This window comes from Rutidosis leptorrhynchoides, chromosome 2, assembly GCF_046630445.1.
Source record: "Rutidosis leptorrhynchoides isolate AG116_Rl617_1_P2 chromosome 2, CSIRO_AGI_Rlap_v1, whole genome shotgun sequence".
NCBI classification, from domain to species: Eukaryota; Viridiplantae; Streptophyta; class Magnoliopsida; order Asterales; family Asteraceae; genus Rutidosis; species Rutidosis leptorrhynchoides.
This window is the reverse complement of record NC_092334.1, coordinates 33,295,198-33,313,103: the sequence shown is the minus strand read 5'-3', so window position 1 is coordinate 33,313,103 and position 17,906 is coordinate 33,295,198. Positions and strand designations below refer to the sequence as shown.

At 34.9% G+C, this 17,906-nt stretch overlaps 1 protein-coding gene across 1 annotated transcript; it reads left to right on the top strand.

The window, feature by feature from the left end:
* Nucleotides 1-10,428: 10,428 nt before the first annotated feature.
* On the top strand, nt 10,429-13,420 carry LOC139890703 (sodium transporter HKT1-like). Its single transcript, XM_071873611.1, has 3 exons — nt 10,429-11,594; nt 12,020-12,232; nt 13,222-13,420. Exons 1-3 carry the CDS (start codon nt 10,429-10,431, stop codon nt 13,418-13,420), a joined length of 1,578 nt encoding a protein of 525 aa, XP_071729712.1.
* Nucleotides 13,421-17,906: the final 4,486 nt, after the last annotated feature.

The window sequence follows — 17,906 nt, the reverse complement described above, 5'->3', positions numbered from 1 at the left end:
TTTAAAAAGAAAAGGTATTGATATATTATATATGGATAGGTTCGTGATATCAACCGGAGACCAAGTCAAATTATATATATATCTTCAAGACGAAAGTGAGTATATAGTCCCACTTTTAAACTCTAAATATTTCGGGATGAGAATACATGTATTTTATGTTTTACGTTATGGACACAAGTAACTGAAAAATATATTCTACGTTGAGTTGTACCACTGGCATACTTCCCTGTAGCTTGGTAACTAATATTTACAGCGGTATTGTAAACGCGAATCCTGTTGATAGATCTATCGGGCCTGACAACCCCAACCGGACTGGACGACCAGTATTCAACGGTTGCACAGTACTTCGTTTCGTGACTACACTTGGTACGGTGTAGTAAGATTTCATAATAAAGGGAATATGCGACGTGATTAAATGTTAAGTATGGTTACCAAGTGCTCAACCACTTAGAATATTTTTATTAAACTGTTTATATACGAAATCTTGTGGTCTATATATATATATATTGCTGCCGGCATTAAACCTATATCTCACCAACTTTATGTTGACCTTTTAAAACATGTCTATTCTCAGGTGATTACTAAAGCTTCCGCTGTATTATGTTGAATTTGAGCAGGATCTTGCGTACGCATATTTGTGTCAAAAATAAAACTGCATACCCAAGGATTTGTGTTGTAAAATATGCTCGAAATCGTGTTGTTATCATTATATGTAAAGTTTGTAAGTCGAAGATTATCGCTAAACGATAATCATCTTTTTATTGTCTAAAGCTTGTAACAAAAATAATGGTTATGGTTTGTAATGTATAATATATGCAGTTTCTCTTTTAAAAATGTCGCATATAGAGGTCAATACCTCGCAATGAAATCATACGTTATCTAACTCGTTCTTATGGTTAAGGACGGGTTATGACATGTGGTATCAGAGCGGTGGTCTTAGCGAACCAGGTTTGCATTAGTGTGTCTAACTGATAAGTCGTTAGGATACATTAGTAAGTCTGGACTTTGACCGGGTCTGATTTAAAAACCATTGCTTATCATTGTTGGTTAAAATTTATATGTAAATATTATGTAGTACTAATGGGTTAGTTGTTGTATGATAGATGTCGGGCTCAAAACTTGTTATCACATTCAGCGACTCCGAACCAGAATCTTCAGATGGTGTTCCAGTCATTAACCTATCCGATGACGAAAATAATATCTTTGGGGAAGACTCACAAATTCCGGATGAACCGACTATAGAGAACCCGGAAAGTGAACCCGAGGAGGAAAGTGAACCCGAGGAGGAAAGTGAACCCGAGGAGGAAAGTGAACCCGAGGAAGAAATACAGGAAATTACAAAAGACGAGTTCGAACTAGGAAAGAAACGAAAGGCTAATGAATTAGAAAATTCAAATCCCGAGTTTAGTAAGGATGATGTGGCACCAACTCCACTAGACACTACCACCCCTATTCCCGCTATTCCTATTCGTTCTATCCCGGCATCCAGTTCTTCAGTCCCACAGCCAAAATATAGGCAGACAGCCAGGATAAGCGTTAAGCGATTCTTTGAACCTAAACGTCCTAGAAAATAGACCAAACGATGCGCTGCCGTATTAAACCATGGGATCATATAATGTTTTGTATAATATTATTAGTGTGGTTTGCTTAATGTTCGATGTAAGATAAGCATATGTAAAATAGTGAAGTGTGAAATGCAATAATTTTCCATGGTTAAGTATTATTTAGATGGTAGTAATTGATTCTGTACTAAGCTATTAAGTATGGACATTAACGGGTAGGTACTACCCTAGATATAATTATAAAACGCTAATAAGAAGAAAAGGCTTTTATAATAATACCTGGTTCATATTATTAATAAGCTATAATGTACTGTAAATATACACTACATCTATAATATTCCATGTGAATAATTATTTTCTTTTCATTCTTATAGAAGAATATGGCGCGATTGAACCGAATGACGGAACAAGAAATCCAGGAACTCATCAATCAACGAGTGAACGACAGAATGTTATGGGTCGAGGCTGCAAGAGGTGCTGCAGTTAACCCAAATCCTCGTGTGGGGTGCACTTACAAAACTTTTCAAGCTTGCAAGCCCTCATCATTCAGTGGAACAGAAGGACCAATCGGTTTAACCCGGTGGATAGAAAAGATGGAGACTGTGTTTAAAATCAGTGGTTGTGTTGAAAAGGACATGACCAAGTATGCATCGTGCACTTTACAAGATAGTGCACTCACGTGGTGGAAAAATTATGTGAAGGCTGTAGGAGGAGATGTAGCTTATGATACTCCGTGGGAAGAATTCAAAACAATGTTAATCAACGAATATTGTCCAAGGAACGAGGTTAGGAAGTTGGAAGATGAGTTACGAAGTCTGAAGGTTATTGGTACTGAAATCACCAACTACAATCAGCGATTCATGGAATTAGTTTTGCTATGTCCTGAATTGGTTCCAACCGAAGAACGGAAGATTGAAATGTACAAAGATGGTTTGCCCAAAAAGGTCAAGGCAAATGTTACAGCATCGAAACCTAAGACAATTCATGAAGCTATAACCATGGCAAACGAGCTAATGGATCAGGTCATCATGGATAAGAAAGTATCCAATACTGATGTGAAGGTATCAGGTAACAAAAGAAAGTGGAATGGAAATTATGATCGAGGTAACCAACAACAATCTTTTAAGAAACAAGAAACCATACAAGGTGCAGGTGGTGGTTCAAGCTTTGGTTACAAAGGACAAAATCCTTTATGCAACCGATGTCACAAACATCACTCTGGCTACTGTAATGTGGTATGCAACAAATGTAATCGAAAGGGTCATCTTGCTGAAGATTGTAGGGCTCTCGTTACAAATACAAATGGTACCAAGACTCCTGCCACCAATGCAAATAGAACAGCTTTGGCTACCATTACTTGTTATGGGTGTGGAAAACAAGGTCACTATAAGAGCCAGTGTCCGAATCCAGAGAATAATAATGGATCTGCACGTGGAAGAGCATTTGTTATTAATGCTAGAGAGGCGTGTGAAGACCCGGAGCTTGTTACGGGTACGTTTACCATTAATAACTTATCCGCATCTATTATATTTGATACTGGTGCCGATAGAAGTTACGTGAGTAGAGGCTTTTACGCTAAATTGAATTGTTCATCATTACCTCTAGATGCTAAGTACATGATTGAGTTAGCTAATGGTAAACTAATTAAAGCCGATAAAATTTGCCGTGATTGTAAAATAAATTTAGCCGGAGAAACATTTAAAATTGACTTAATACCCATAGAATTAGGAAGTTTTGATGTAATAGTCGGCATGGACTGGATGTCCAAAGTAGGAGCTGAAGTTGTGTGTGCCAAGAAGGCAATTCGCATTCCTTGTAAGGATAGAATGTCGGTGATGATTTATGGAGAGAAGGGTAACTCAAAGCTAAAACTCATTAGTTATTTGAAAGCTCAAAAGTGCTTGAAGAAAGGGTGCTATGCTATCTTAGCACATGTTAATAAAGTCGAAAAGAAAGAAAAAGAGAAGTGCATCAACGACGTGCCTGTGGCAAGAGATTTTCCTGAAGTTTTTCCGGAAGAGTTGCCGGGATTACCTCCATTTAGATCTGTAGAATTTCAAATAGATTTAGTACCAGGAGCCGCACCAGTGGCTCGTGCTCCATATAGACTTGCACCGTCCGAGTTAAAAGAACTTCAGAGTCAGTTAAAAGAATTACTGGATCATGGATTCATACGACCAAGTACTTCACCGTGGGGAGCTCCGATTCTATTTGTTAAAAAGAAAGATGGATCTTTTAGGATGTGTATAGATTATCGTGAATTAAATAAGTTAACTATCAAAAATCGGTATCCACTACCGAGAATTGACGACTTATTTGATCAACTCCAGGGATCATGTGTTTATTCGAAAATCGACCTAAGATCGGGTTATCATCAATTACGTGTCAAAGAAGAAGATATACCGAAAACTGCTTTTCGGACACGTTACGGTCATTACGAATTTTTGGTCATGCCGTTTGGATTGACGAATGCGCCAGCTGTATTCATTGACCTCATGAATCGAGTTTGTAGTCCATATTTAGATAAGTTTGTTATTGTTTTCATTGATGACATTCTTATCTATTCCAAGAGTGAGCAAGAGCATGAGCAGCATTTAAGTTTAATATTAGAGTTGTTGAGAAAAGAACAGCTATATGCTAAATTTTCTAAATGTGCTTTCTGGTTGAAAGAAGTGCAATTTCTTGGCCACGTTGTTAGTAGCAAAGGAATTCAGGTTGATCCAGCAAAAATTGAAGCCATTGAAAAATGGGAGACTCCTAAGACACCAATGCAGATACGCCAATTTTTGGGTTTAGCCGGTTATTATAGAAGGTTTATTCAAGATTTTTCCCGAATAGCCAAGCCGTTGACAGCGTTAACGCAAAAAGGGAAGAAATATGAATGGACTTCTGAGCAGGAGAGTGCATTTCAATTACTGAAAAAGAAGTTGACTACGGCGCCTATTTTATCGTTACCAGAAGGGAACGATGATTTTGAAATATATTGTGACGCTTCGCGACAAGGTTTTGGTTGTGTTCTTATGCAACGAAAGAAAGTTATTGCATACGCATCTCGACAATTGAAGATTCACGAGCGGAATTATACGACGCATGATCTAGAACTGGGAGCAGTCGTGTTTGCGTTAAAGATATGGAGACACTACTTATATGGGGTTAGATGCACTGTGTTTACTGATCATAAAAGTCTTCAACATATTTTTGATCAGAAACAGCTGAACATGAGGCAACGTAGGTGGGTCGAGTTAATAAACGACTATGATTGTGAAATTCGTTATCATCCCGGGAAAGCGAATGTGGTGGCTGACGCACTAAGCAGAAAGGAACGAGAACCAATTCGAGTACGAGCGATGAACATAAAAATTCGCATGAATCTCAACTCACAAATCAAAGAAGTTCAACGAGAAGCACTTACTAAAGAAAATATAGGAAATGAAATAATGAAGAAGTATGAGAAGCAACTCGTTATACGGGAAGATGGAATTCGATATTTTGCAAACCGTATTTGGGTACCGAAGTTGGGTGGATTAAGGAAGTTGATATTGAACGAGGCACATAAGACAAGATACTCGATACATCCTGGAGTTGGAAAGATGTATCAAGATCTTAAGACACATTATTGGTGGCCTAACTTAAAGACAGACGTTGCAACATATGTTGGGGAGTGTTTAACTTGTTCCAAGGTCAAGGCAGAACACCAGAAACCATCAGGGTTACTTCAACAACCAGAAATCCCAGAATGGAAATGGGATGGTATTACCATGGATTTCATCACGAAGTTACCAAAGACTGCCTGGGGATACGACACCATTTGGGTAATTGTTGATCGTCTTACCAAATCTGCCCATTTCTTGCCTATAAAGGAAACGGATAGAATGGAGAAACTATTACGATTGTATATAAAGGAAATTGTTTCAAGGCATGGAATACCTATTTCCATTATATCCGATCGTGATAGTAGATTTACCTCAAAGTTCTGGCAATCACTGCAGGAGGCACTAGGAACTCGTTTAGATATGAGTACCGCATATCATCCGCAAACCGACGGGCAGAGTGAAAGAACGATTCAGACTCTTGAAGACATGCTCAGGGCATGTGTGATCGATTTTGGAAACGGATGGGATAAGTATCTACCGTTAGCAGAATTTTCGTATAATAATAGTTATCATGCAAGCATTAAAGCTGCACCATTCGAAGCATTGTATGGAAGGAAGTGTAGATCTCCTATCTGTTGGAATGAAGTAGGAGATCGACAATTAACTGGTCCCGAGATCATACACGAAACGACTGAGAAGATAGTACAAATCAAGGAGAGATTGAAAACACCCCGAAGTCGCCAAAAGAGCTACGCTGATGTCCGAAGGAAACCATTAGAGTTTCAGATTGGGGACATGGTTATGCTAAAGGTGTCACCTTGGAAAGGTGTAATACATTTCGGTAAAAGAGGTAAACTGAACCCAAGATATGTAGGCCCGTTCAAGATCATCGAACGCATTGGACCGGTAGCTTATCGACTTGAGTTACCGCAACAACTCGCCGGAGTACACAATACCTTTCACGTCTCAAACCTTAAGAAGTGTCTTGCAAAGGAAGACCTCACCATTCCTCTTGAAGAAATCCATGTCGATGAGAAACTACAATTCATCGAAGAACCAATCGAAATCATGGATCGTGAAGTTAAACAGCTCAAGCAGAGCAACATACCAATCGTTAAGGTTCGTTGGAATGCTCGAAGAGGTCCTGAGTTTACTTGGGAACGAGAGGATCAGATGAAACAAAAGTATCCACACTTGTTTCTCGATGACGCAAAATAGGTACAATTTTAAAATTTCGGGACGAAATTTATTTAACGGGTAGGTACTGTAACGACCCGCACTTTTCCGATCGTTCTATACTTATGAGATTAATATTTACATAAATTAAACCTTACCAACATGATAAGCAATCCAAATTGTTGAGACTTATGTTTTTGAAAAGAGTTTTACACAACGTTTGACCGTCTAGTTTGACCGATGATATCACGAACTATACAATATATGATAATTATACATACATATTTAACATGATCTAAGGATGTTTTAATATCTCATTTTGTATTAATAACAAAAAGTCATAAGTATATTTTGAAACTACTAACTTAATTTTTCAAAACAATAACCTACGTAACGTTATTTGACATAAATACTGATGATTTATAATGTTTATACATATATCGTATAAGTAATGTATTTAATCATTTTTAAAGGGCTTTTATACATAAAACAATATAAGTATATTTACAAAAGATAGTTATATTTGAATTCTCGTTCCGTTTCCTCAATAATCCTATACGTATATCTAGGGTACTATACACAGCTTCTAGAAGTATTTACTATTGGTATATACCAATAGAAATCTTCAATTATTGGAATAATATGTCATTCATGACATAATAAATTTTAACTTATCTTAGATATTTTCACTAAAAACCAAATTTTCAAGCCTATAAATAAGCACCATTTCTAACTCATTTTTACACATTCATTTTCCAAATTTTACTTCCAATTTTCACACACACTTGCAAGAACTCTCTCAACTTTTATTTTACTACTTCTTTCCAGCAACTTTACATTTTAAACTTGAGGTAAAAACTCTACTTCAACTCTTTTTCAATTCATATATTTAAAGCTATATATATAAGAGTTTATAAACTAGAACATAGTTTGAATGATTTCAAACTTGTTCGCAAACTAAATAGATCCTTCTAACTTAACTTTTAAAATACTTCAAGACCTGTAACATATCTTAATTATATGCTAACTTAACAAGGTATAACTTGGTTTTTCAAAGAACACCTTAAAAACTGAATTTACGACGTCGGAGTGCAACCGGGGGCTGTTTTGGGTTGGATAATTAAAAACCATCTTAAACTTTGAATTGGAGGTTTATTTTCTGGAAAAATGATTTTTACTATGAATATGATAACACATAAAAATTTCATGATTTAACTCAAAGTATAAGTATTTTTAGAAAAATAATCATTTGAGGTTGTTTACATGATGGAAAATGATTAACTTCATAAGTTTCACTAAAGTTTGACCTATGCCGTGTGATTTTGAATACAAACTAAGGTATTTACAGTTCATAGTCTTAAAGAGGGACTCGATCCAAGGAGATGGCAAGTTGAATCAACGAAAACGGAGTTGTAACGAAGAAACTATGACCGAAACAAAATCGGATATCCAAGACTAGTTTAGCCACGAAAATAATTGGGAAAAAATTAAATAAATCACATCTTTTTAAGTTAACATGATATTTTATATATATGTACTTATAATTCAATTTTATATGGTTCAGGATCACCCGTAAACAACACGAGAAGATTAATCATAAGATCCCATGATTGTACGCAACACGTCATTTGACAACACCGGTACTTTATGTACGCAACACGTCATTTGACAACACCGGTACCATGGGTCAAGATTAATCTCGACCAATACATATACGATGGGGTTTTATTTATTTCGTTGGGGGTTTTATTTATTTCATTGCGGGTATATTAAACATCTAAAAATGAACCATTAAAATTGAATTACTAACAACGAACTGCTAACTACGGACTAAGGAATTATTCAAAGTATTAAAAGTATAACAAGTATATATATGTGACGTTTGTTTAAAAAGAAAAGGTATTGATATATTATATATGGATAGGTTCGTGATATCAACCGGAGACCAAGTCAAATTATATATATATCTTCAAGACGAAAGTGAGTATATAGTCCCACTTTTAAACTCTAAATATTTCGGGATGAGAATACATGTATTTTATGTTTTACGTTATGGACACAAGTAACTGAAAAATATATTCTACGTTGAGTTGTACCACTGGCATACTTCCCTGTAGCTTGGTAACTAATATTTACAGCGGTATTGTAAACGCGAATCCTGTTGATAGATCTATCGGGCCTGACAACCCCAACCGGACTGGACGACCAGTATTCAACGGTTGCACAGTACTTCGTTTCGTGACTACACTTGGTACGGTGTAGTAAGATTTCATAATAAAGGGAATATGCGACGTGATTAAATGTTAAGTATGGTTACCAAGTGCTCAACCACTTAGAATATTTTTATTAAACTGTTTATATACGAAATCTTGTGGTCTATATATATATATATTGCTGCCGGCATTAAACCTATATCTCACCAACTTTATGTTGACCTTTTAAAACATGTCTATTCTCAGGTGATTACTAAAGCTTCCGCTGCATTATGTTGAATTTGAGCAGGATCTTGCGTACGCATATTTGTGTCAAAAATAAAACTGCATACCCAAGGATTTGTGTTGTAAAATATGCTCGAAATCGTGTTGTTATCATTATATGTAAAGTTTGTAAGTCGAAGATTATCGCTAAACGATAATCATCTTTTTATTGTCTAAAGCTTGTAACAAAAATAATGGTTATGGTTTGTAATGTATAATATATGCAGTTTCTCTTTTAAAAATGTCGCATATAGAGGTCAATACCTCGCAATGAAATCATACGTTATCTAACTCGTTCTTATGGTTAAGGACGGGTTATGACACGATGTGCAAAAAAAAGCGAGCCAAGACACGACGTTGTCGAATTATGTTGTATCTTGTAAACATGAGCCAATCAACTTATAATCTGGCGCCCTCCAATTCGAGTAGCCTTGAGTCAGGTTACGTGAGTCGGGACTCATTCGACGGAAAAAATTAAACACTGTTTAGGACTTTTAATTATGTAATTTTTTAGGACGTTTTTAATGTATTTTAGGATTTAAATTATGTATTTTTTTCTTTTTTTAGGATTTAAATTATGTATTTTTTCTTCTTCTTTTTTTAGGATTTAAATTATGTAAATTTTTTTTTAGAATTTAAATTATGTTTCTTTTTTCTTGTTTAAGGAGTGTATTTTTCTTTTTTTAGGATTTAATAATTTAGTTTTTTTTAATATTTTAATTATATAAATTTAACTAATAATTAATCAATATTTTAACATACCAAAAATAAAAAATAAATGCCGCATTATCATCCCACAACAGCACAATAATACATTTTACCACAACACTCACTCAATCTCACAACAAAGTCACGTCACCAAAAAACTCCTTCACAACACCGTAACAAACTTGATTTACATAGAGAATGGTCTAAAAGAAACCTTGCTAGATATGACTATTTATAAGAAACCCAAAAAGAACTCCATAACCTTTTATATTTATTACTCATTAATTCAATTCAATATTTTACTTTTTATGCGTGTATTAATTTTAATTATATTTTTTAAATTTAAATTAAAATTTAAGAAATTACGAATTCTTCAAATACACATGATCATAATTGTCATATCATATGTTATCAAAATCAAGATGCTTATCACAACTTCATAAAATAATAATTACACCTAGTCGAATAATAATACACCCATGGTTGCAAAAATAGGAGAACTCGGCGAGAACTCGGAATATCATTCCTGGCGAGAATACGTTTTGAAATCGGTCAAAAAATCGGTCAACGACAAAAAATCGGTCAAATCTCGGAAATATCGGTCAATTCTCGGAAAAATCGGTCAAATCTCGGAAAAAACTCGATAAAATCCCAAAAGTCAACGAAAGTCAACCGCCGATAACTCCCCGAGTTCTCCCCGAGTTCTCGTTCTGGACACCATGCCGAGAACTCCCCGAGAACCGATTTCTGCAACCTTGAATGCACCCCTCCTCCCACATATGTATATGACTATAACTATAAAGCTCCAAAAGCCCAGTAGAACACACTGTCACTCACACTCGCACTCATCCACATCAAACTTAATTCACATATATAACCTATTTTCCTTCCAAGTGATACAAACCAAAAACCATGAATATCATTTCATATATTGGGAAAAAACTAGAACAACTTTGTAGTTGTTCATGTTTTTGTCGATTCGCATGGTTTCATTTGCGTGGAAACCGATTTTCATTGGAGTTATTGTATTTTCTTTTTGTTTTGTCGTTGGGGTTTTTTATTCTCCTATCCATCGACGGAAGAACGAAAAATTTCACCCCTTCGAACATAGACTTATTCTTCACTTCTGTCTCAGCCACCACTGTATCGAGCATGTCCACAGTCGAAATGGAAGTTTTTTCAAACACTCAACTACTCATTTTAACTACACTTATGTTTATTGGCGGCGAAGTGTTCATTTCGATGATTGCACTCTACGTTCGTAGTTTTTTTCTAAAAGTTTCTCCAAAAGATGGTAATAAAGCCGATCCATCTATTAGCTACCTCGACACAAATAATTCTACTTTTTTGGAGCAAAATAACATAACCATCTCCGAAAATGGAAACTCAAAATCTGACATAGTATCTTGTGAAAATCATGTTTTAACAAACGCCATCGATATGGAGGAGTTAAAGTACAAATCCTTGAAGTTTTTGTGTGGTGTTGTATTGTTTTACCTAGTGTTTGTTCAATTTTTGGGTGTGGTATCAGTTTTGATATACATAAACATCATTTCAAGTGCCAACAATATACTCAAACAAAAGGATCTAAACACACTTACATTTTCTATATTCACTATAGTTTCAACATTTGCCAACTGTGGTTATGTTCCAACCAATGAAAACATGTTGTCCTTTAAGAAAAATTCTGGTTTGTTGTTAATCCTTATTCCTCAAGTCCTATTAGGTAACACTTTGTACCCTTCAGTTTTGAGATTTTCAATATGGGTCATTGGAAAATTCACCAACAAAGCCGAAACTAGCTACTTGTTAGAAAACTATAGTAAAGTTGGTTATCATCATCTTCTTTCGTGCCTACACTCGTCCTATCTTGTGATTACGGTGCTTGGTTTTATCTTGGTGCAATTTGTTATGTTTTTGTCAATGGAGTGGACTTCAAGCTCTTTGGAAGGCATGAATGTGTACCAAAAAGTTGTTGGAAGTTTGTTTCAGACAGTTAACACGCGGCATACGGGTGAATCAGTAGTTGACCTCTCTACAATCAGTTCTGCCGTATTGGTGCTTTTCGTCGTAATGATGTTAGTCTCCCTCTATATTATTCATCAGTCATTAGTTATAATTATTTTATTATGTTATTAATCTTAAAAGTTGACTAATGGGAATCCAAAAGATGATTGGGCTCAACTAGAACGAGAATATTGATTGATTCAAATGACTTTTAGCCCAAATTAGTAACTTGATCAATAATTATTTGGACACTTGTAGCTTCTCAAATCATCAAATTCTTAAATAGATTCTAAACATTATATTTTTCAGATTAATCATGTCTTCTATTTATCGAGTCTTGTCTCAATATTATAATATGGGGTTGTATATGAGTCTAATTTACATGACTAGTTAAACTGTTATTATCAGAATGCATAGAAGCTACAACTATTTGAATGCTAATAATTTGTTTGATAAAATTTACCCTGAAAACTATTTGAATGATTAAATTTTACAGGTATCTTCCACCATACACCTCATTTTTGCCAATAGGAGAGAGCGTCAAACAAGGACGAAACAACAGGAGTAGCAAAGCTATTGAGAACATAATCTTCTCACAACTCACTTATTTGGTCATATTCATCATTCTTGTTTGCATAACAGAGAGGAAACAAATGATTGAAGATCCCCTGAACTTCAATGTTTTGAACATTGTGGTTGAAGTTATAAGGTATTAAACATATTGACTAATGCCTATACTATCCAAATTGCATCCGTCCCATTTTAAGTGTGCATTAGTGCCGTTCTAAAAAAAAAGTGTGCATTAGAAAACTGCACACGGTCTAAAAATATACAATGATTGAATTGTTAGTCAATCAAATTTTATTTTAAACCACTTAGATAATTTTTGATTTGTTGATATTGAAGGTGGATACTTAATTTGAGATAAGGGAGTACTCCTTCCGTCCCTAATTATTGCTCGATATTCCTTTTTATGATGTCTCAAATTAATTGTTCATTTTCATAAATACATAAGAATAATAAGGTGTTCTATTATGTCCTTAATGTACGAATATAAGACTAAATGATAAGTAAAAATAATGAGTAAAACTAAAAAGTTTTCGACCACGTGGTTAAAAGCCACGCGCTCTACCAACTGAGCTAGAACGGCAACTTAAAAACTAAAAAGTTAACAAAAGGTTAATGTGGCAGCTACTTTTTTTAAACTGTGTTTTTTGTCTTTGTGACAATTAAATTGAGACGGAGGAAGTACCGCTTAACATTTACTTACTATAAATGATGCTTCACTTGAAATCATATATAAATCTAACATCTAATGTTGTGCTTTAATATTACTTTACTGTTATTAATATATATATATAAGGGAATTCTAATGGTGAGCTTAAAAGCTTAAAAGGATAAATTATAAAAATATGTTGAGGCATACAAAATCTGTTGCTTTCACTCAATATTTGATTTTTAAAGCCAAGAACAAATCTGCATTAGTACTTTTGTTCTTATCGAACAAGTTATTAAATACCTTTTACTATATTATTGAGAATGTATGTAGGGCTACCAGAAATCTAAACTCCACTAGGCCATATTATGCTCACAATATTTGTTTTAACTTTATTCAATGTGTGACCCGGCCTCTATTTCCATCACATAATTTTATTCTTCCCCCGTTCCTATTAACAGTCAGATTTTAATATATTGCAGTGCGTATGGGAACGTCGGATTCTCAACAGGCTATAGTTGTGATCGTCGACTGAATCTAAACGGAAACTGTGAAAACAAGTGGTACGGGTTCAGTGGAAAGTGGAGTAACAACGGAAAACTTGTTCTGATAGTAGTTATGATATTTGGTAGGCTTAAGAAATTTAATATGAATGGAGGCAAAGCATGGATACTATTATGATAGTTAATCAAAGTTGTAACTTAAAGTGCTCCAGATAATGGAGGTGATATACAGCACAAGTAATTAGTATTATGTAACGCGCGTGTGATGGCTCAATGCATATATATTGTATAGTCTAAACTCTGATGTTAACAAGAAAGTGTGTTTTTATGTCATCTGTCCTTCCTTTTGGCAAGTATTTACTCATTTTCTTAATCTTTAATCTTTAAAGATTTAAACGTCAACTTTATCTCATGATCACTCGCCTAATACAGAACAGTCAACAATTTAACTTATAATTATAGTTAAACAAATAACGTCGAGTGTGGGCAGTGGCGGAAATAGACACTTTTTTCATTGGGGGCGAAATTTTTTTAAAAGCGTAGCAATTTTTTTTTTGACAAAATACGAAGTTTTCTAGGCAAAATTTGAGGTTTTTTTTGCAAAATTTGAAGGTTTTTGGGCAAGATTTGAAGGCTTTTGAGCAAACATTGAAGGATTTGGGGCAAAATCTTGAGACTTTGGGGACAAAATATGAAGACTTTTAGCCAAACAAAATTTCACTGGGTTCGAAACGAAAAAATCTAAATTTTTTGCACTAAAAAAAAAATTTCACTGGGGTCGGGTGACCCCATTTGCTCCAATTTCCGCCCCTGAGTGTGGGGCTGTAAACGAGCCGAGCCGAGCCCGAGCTCGGTTCGTTTAAATTTCATAGAGCTCGAACTTGGCTCGGTTCGAGCCTAATAGTTTAAGCTCGAGCTCGGCTCGTTTGATATTTTACAAGCTCGACTCGATCTCGACTTGTTAGTTATATAAACTTTTCTTTTTCTTTATATTATTTAATTTTCTATATTTCAAATTGGGTTAAAGCAAAAAATAGGCTACAAACTTACACAAATGTACCGATGTCGCCTACAAACTCATTTCCGTCCTACTGTCGCCTACAAACTTTCAAAAAATGTGCTAATATCAACATATTATATTTTTGACCCGTTGAATACTAAATTTGACCTGATAATTTTTTTTTTTTTTTTAAAATGGAGATCCAATCCACGAACGACACGTGTTGATTTGATATCATTTTTAACCGATTTAGCCGGTAGCAAGTCATTTTTGTTTACATTGGTACACTTTTTGAAATTTTTTGTTTACATTGGTACACTTTTTGAAAGTTTGTAGCCGACAGTAGGACGGAAATGAGTTTGTGGGCAACATCGGTACATTTGTGTAATTTTGTAGCCTATTTTTGGCTTTAAACCTTTCAAATTCATTGTTTTTGTAATTATTATCAACATATAATAAGATTTACTATTATTATTTCAACTATTAATAATATATAATTAATTATTATACAACTATATATATATATATATATATATATATATATATATATATATATATATATATATATATATATATATATATATATATATATATATATATATATATTTTGGTAGGATCAAGAGGGAAGTAACCAATCGGGGAAAAAATGAGGGGAAGCAAAAACTTTTTTTTTCTTCGTTTTTTGAAAAAACTTTGTTCACGAACATTATAGATGTGATGAAAATATGTACATTTAGTAGAGACACTTTGTGATAAATGTTTTTATTTTGGCGGGAAAACGCTCGAAGAAGTAATATATAACAATTATCGTGTTTTTCGAGCGTATGCTGAGGTTTTAGCTATTGTGGTTTAGAAATTAGGGTTTATAGGGTTTAGATATTAGGGTTCAGAAATTTAGGGTTTAGGGTTTAGATTTAGGATTTAGATTGAGTTTTTAACACGAACGATTTAGAGTTTAGGGTTTAGGGTTTGGTGTTTTGAGTTTATTCCGCCTAAATAATAACATTCATCACGAAGTGTCTCTTCTAAATGTTCATATTTTCGTGTGATCATGATGCCGCAAATTTTTTTTTTCAAAAAAACGGACAAAAAAAAAAATTTGCTTCCCCCCGCTTCCCTCCGATTGGTTACTTCCCCATTGATCCTGCCCCATATATATATATATATATATATATATATATATATATATATATATATATATATATATATATATATATATATATATATAATTATATTATTTAAAAACTAACAATAAATGAAAAGCTCGTTTAGGCTCGCGAGCTTGTTCGAGCTCGAGATATTAAGCTCGAGCTCGGGCTCGTTTACTAAACGAGCTTCAAATTAAGTTCAAGCTCGAACTCAAGCTCGTTTAGGCTCGGCTCGAATCGAGCTTTTAACGAGTCGAGCTCGGGTAACTCGCGAGTAGCTCGGCTCATTTACAGCCCTAGTCGAGTGTGATATGGAATCAAATTTAGTGGTTGCGTTCGGTGGTTAGAAGCACTGTTCAGCATAAGCAGTAACTAAGTGCGTAAAAAGGGTAATCTAAGAAAAGGGAATCCTTGTCATCCCCATTAGTTAGCTGTTCAAGAGTGGCTTCAAATCATGGAATCAAATTCTTCAAGTTTCCAATTCTTTTAATGACTTAGGTGGGATTAGATTCAGTTATTCTCAAATCATGAGTGATGATAACTTAAAAAACAAATTAAAAGAAGGAAAAGTAATACTTTAATGTTAAAAGGGGCAAGTAAGCACCTGTTCAGTATGTCCTAAAAATTCTGAATCTTGCAGCCGGGGTCAGACATGGAATCTTGCAGCCAGGTGTGTGTATGTATTCGAATTTTCTAGAAAAGAGAGAATCAATCAAACTTTAGAGAACACTTATTTGAGCAATTAAGAATACTCCAATTAAACTAAACAAACCTTGTACACTTTGTTCAAGTGCATAACAAACATCATATATAATACTGTTAGAAATAAGGTATGATTTGACTATCCGAATTGATTCTTGAATCGTGTATTCACCTATAAAGTATTTCGACTTAATGATTGTCTTGGTGTCACAAAATCTTTACAGAGATAAGACAATAACGCAATTTGTATTTTTAATGAAATCACAAATCAGATTATAAGACAATTGTGGATTATGTGTGTTGTGAATGTGTAAGAAAAGGGTACAAAACGAATTATCAAATTCTATTTCATAAGCAGTTTAAAATGAAAAGGTGTAACCCTTCATTTTTGGCAGGAAAATCTATTACACGAAAATGTGTAACTTTTGGCTGAAAACCTTTTGGCAGACACCTTTTCGACATAACGTAAAGTGTCTTTTCAGTTGAGGTTTCAGGGCGGTGCCCCCTCGACCCCTACCCAGTCACCTGTGAGTTGGACCCTCTCCAGGGCGCTGCCCCCTTGGACCTAGCAAGGGGAGCCCCTTTATCCAGCTATTTTCGTCGCATTATTAAGTCAACTCTTACGGGCATGCACTCTACACACTCTAAACCCGTTAATAAGTATAACTCAATAAACCCTGCTTACACGTAAATCACAACTACCTAAAATAATTATTAGGTGACACTAAAATTACATACAAAACACAAATAGCTTTAATCTTGAAACTTTTCTAAATGAAATTCCTTAAAATGTTGTACACTTGTACGGTTATCATCCAGTTGAATTATCAACCGACTGCTGGTTTGAAATCAGGTTCAGTGAACATTATTCCAATCCCGAGTCAACCTAAACTTAATTCTTCTAAAACAGGACACCGGGAAATTAGAGTCACTAGTGATTCAAATCGAAACATTTAATACATTAAGGATTCATCTGTAACGACCCAAACCAAAACACAAACGAACCCGCGGAAAATATCAAATAATTTTTTTTTGCTGGAACAGCATATGGCGCGGCGCGCAAGAAGGCCGCGCGGCGCGCCATTCTGGTCTGTCCAAAAAGTCTTGAAATGCTAAAAAGATTGGCCACTTCCCGACATAATTAGACAAAACGCTTTTAACAACATATTCAAATATGTAAAACTAACACATTCCATTAATAAAAATGAGTTTTACGAAGCGGGGCCCACATCGGCCGTTTTACAAGTTTAATTCAAAATATGAGTTTCGACCATCAAAAGTTTAAGTACCAAACTACACTACGAGCATGGTGTTTGGGATTAAATTACCCAAGTCTCGGTCAATACTCCAAAAGCTAAATAGCCCAAAAGCATTCTCTAGCAACGACGGGATCTCTAATCCAAGATGATGTCCTTATCCTTGTCCACAACCGAACCTATAAAAAGGTAAACAACGAGAGAGTAAGCAAAGCTTAGTGAATGCAATAATTATACACATACATATATAATATACCTACTTGCAAATCACTTACTCAAACTCCACATACATGCTAGCAACACAATTAGCTTATAATCTCGAATACAAGCTAGAAATCTCCAATACCACAAGCTAGCATATGCAACGCATGTAATATAATTCGAATAATATATTATGCTTACACTTACAACACAAATAACCATGGTTAACCAATCGTACAAGGGAATGGCGCTCGCGAAAACGCCATCGGTGTTCATAACATCCGTTAGGGTACTTAACACCTCGTATCACTAACCCCTAGGGTGGCACCTTAACACCTCGGCACTTCACTCCGAGTG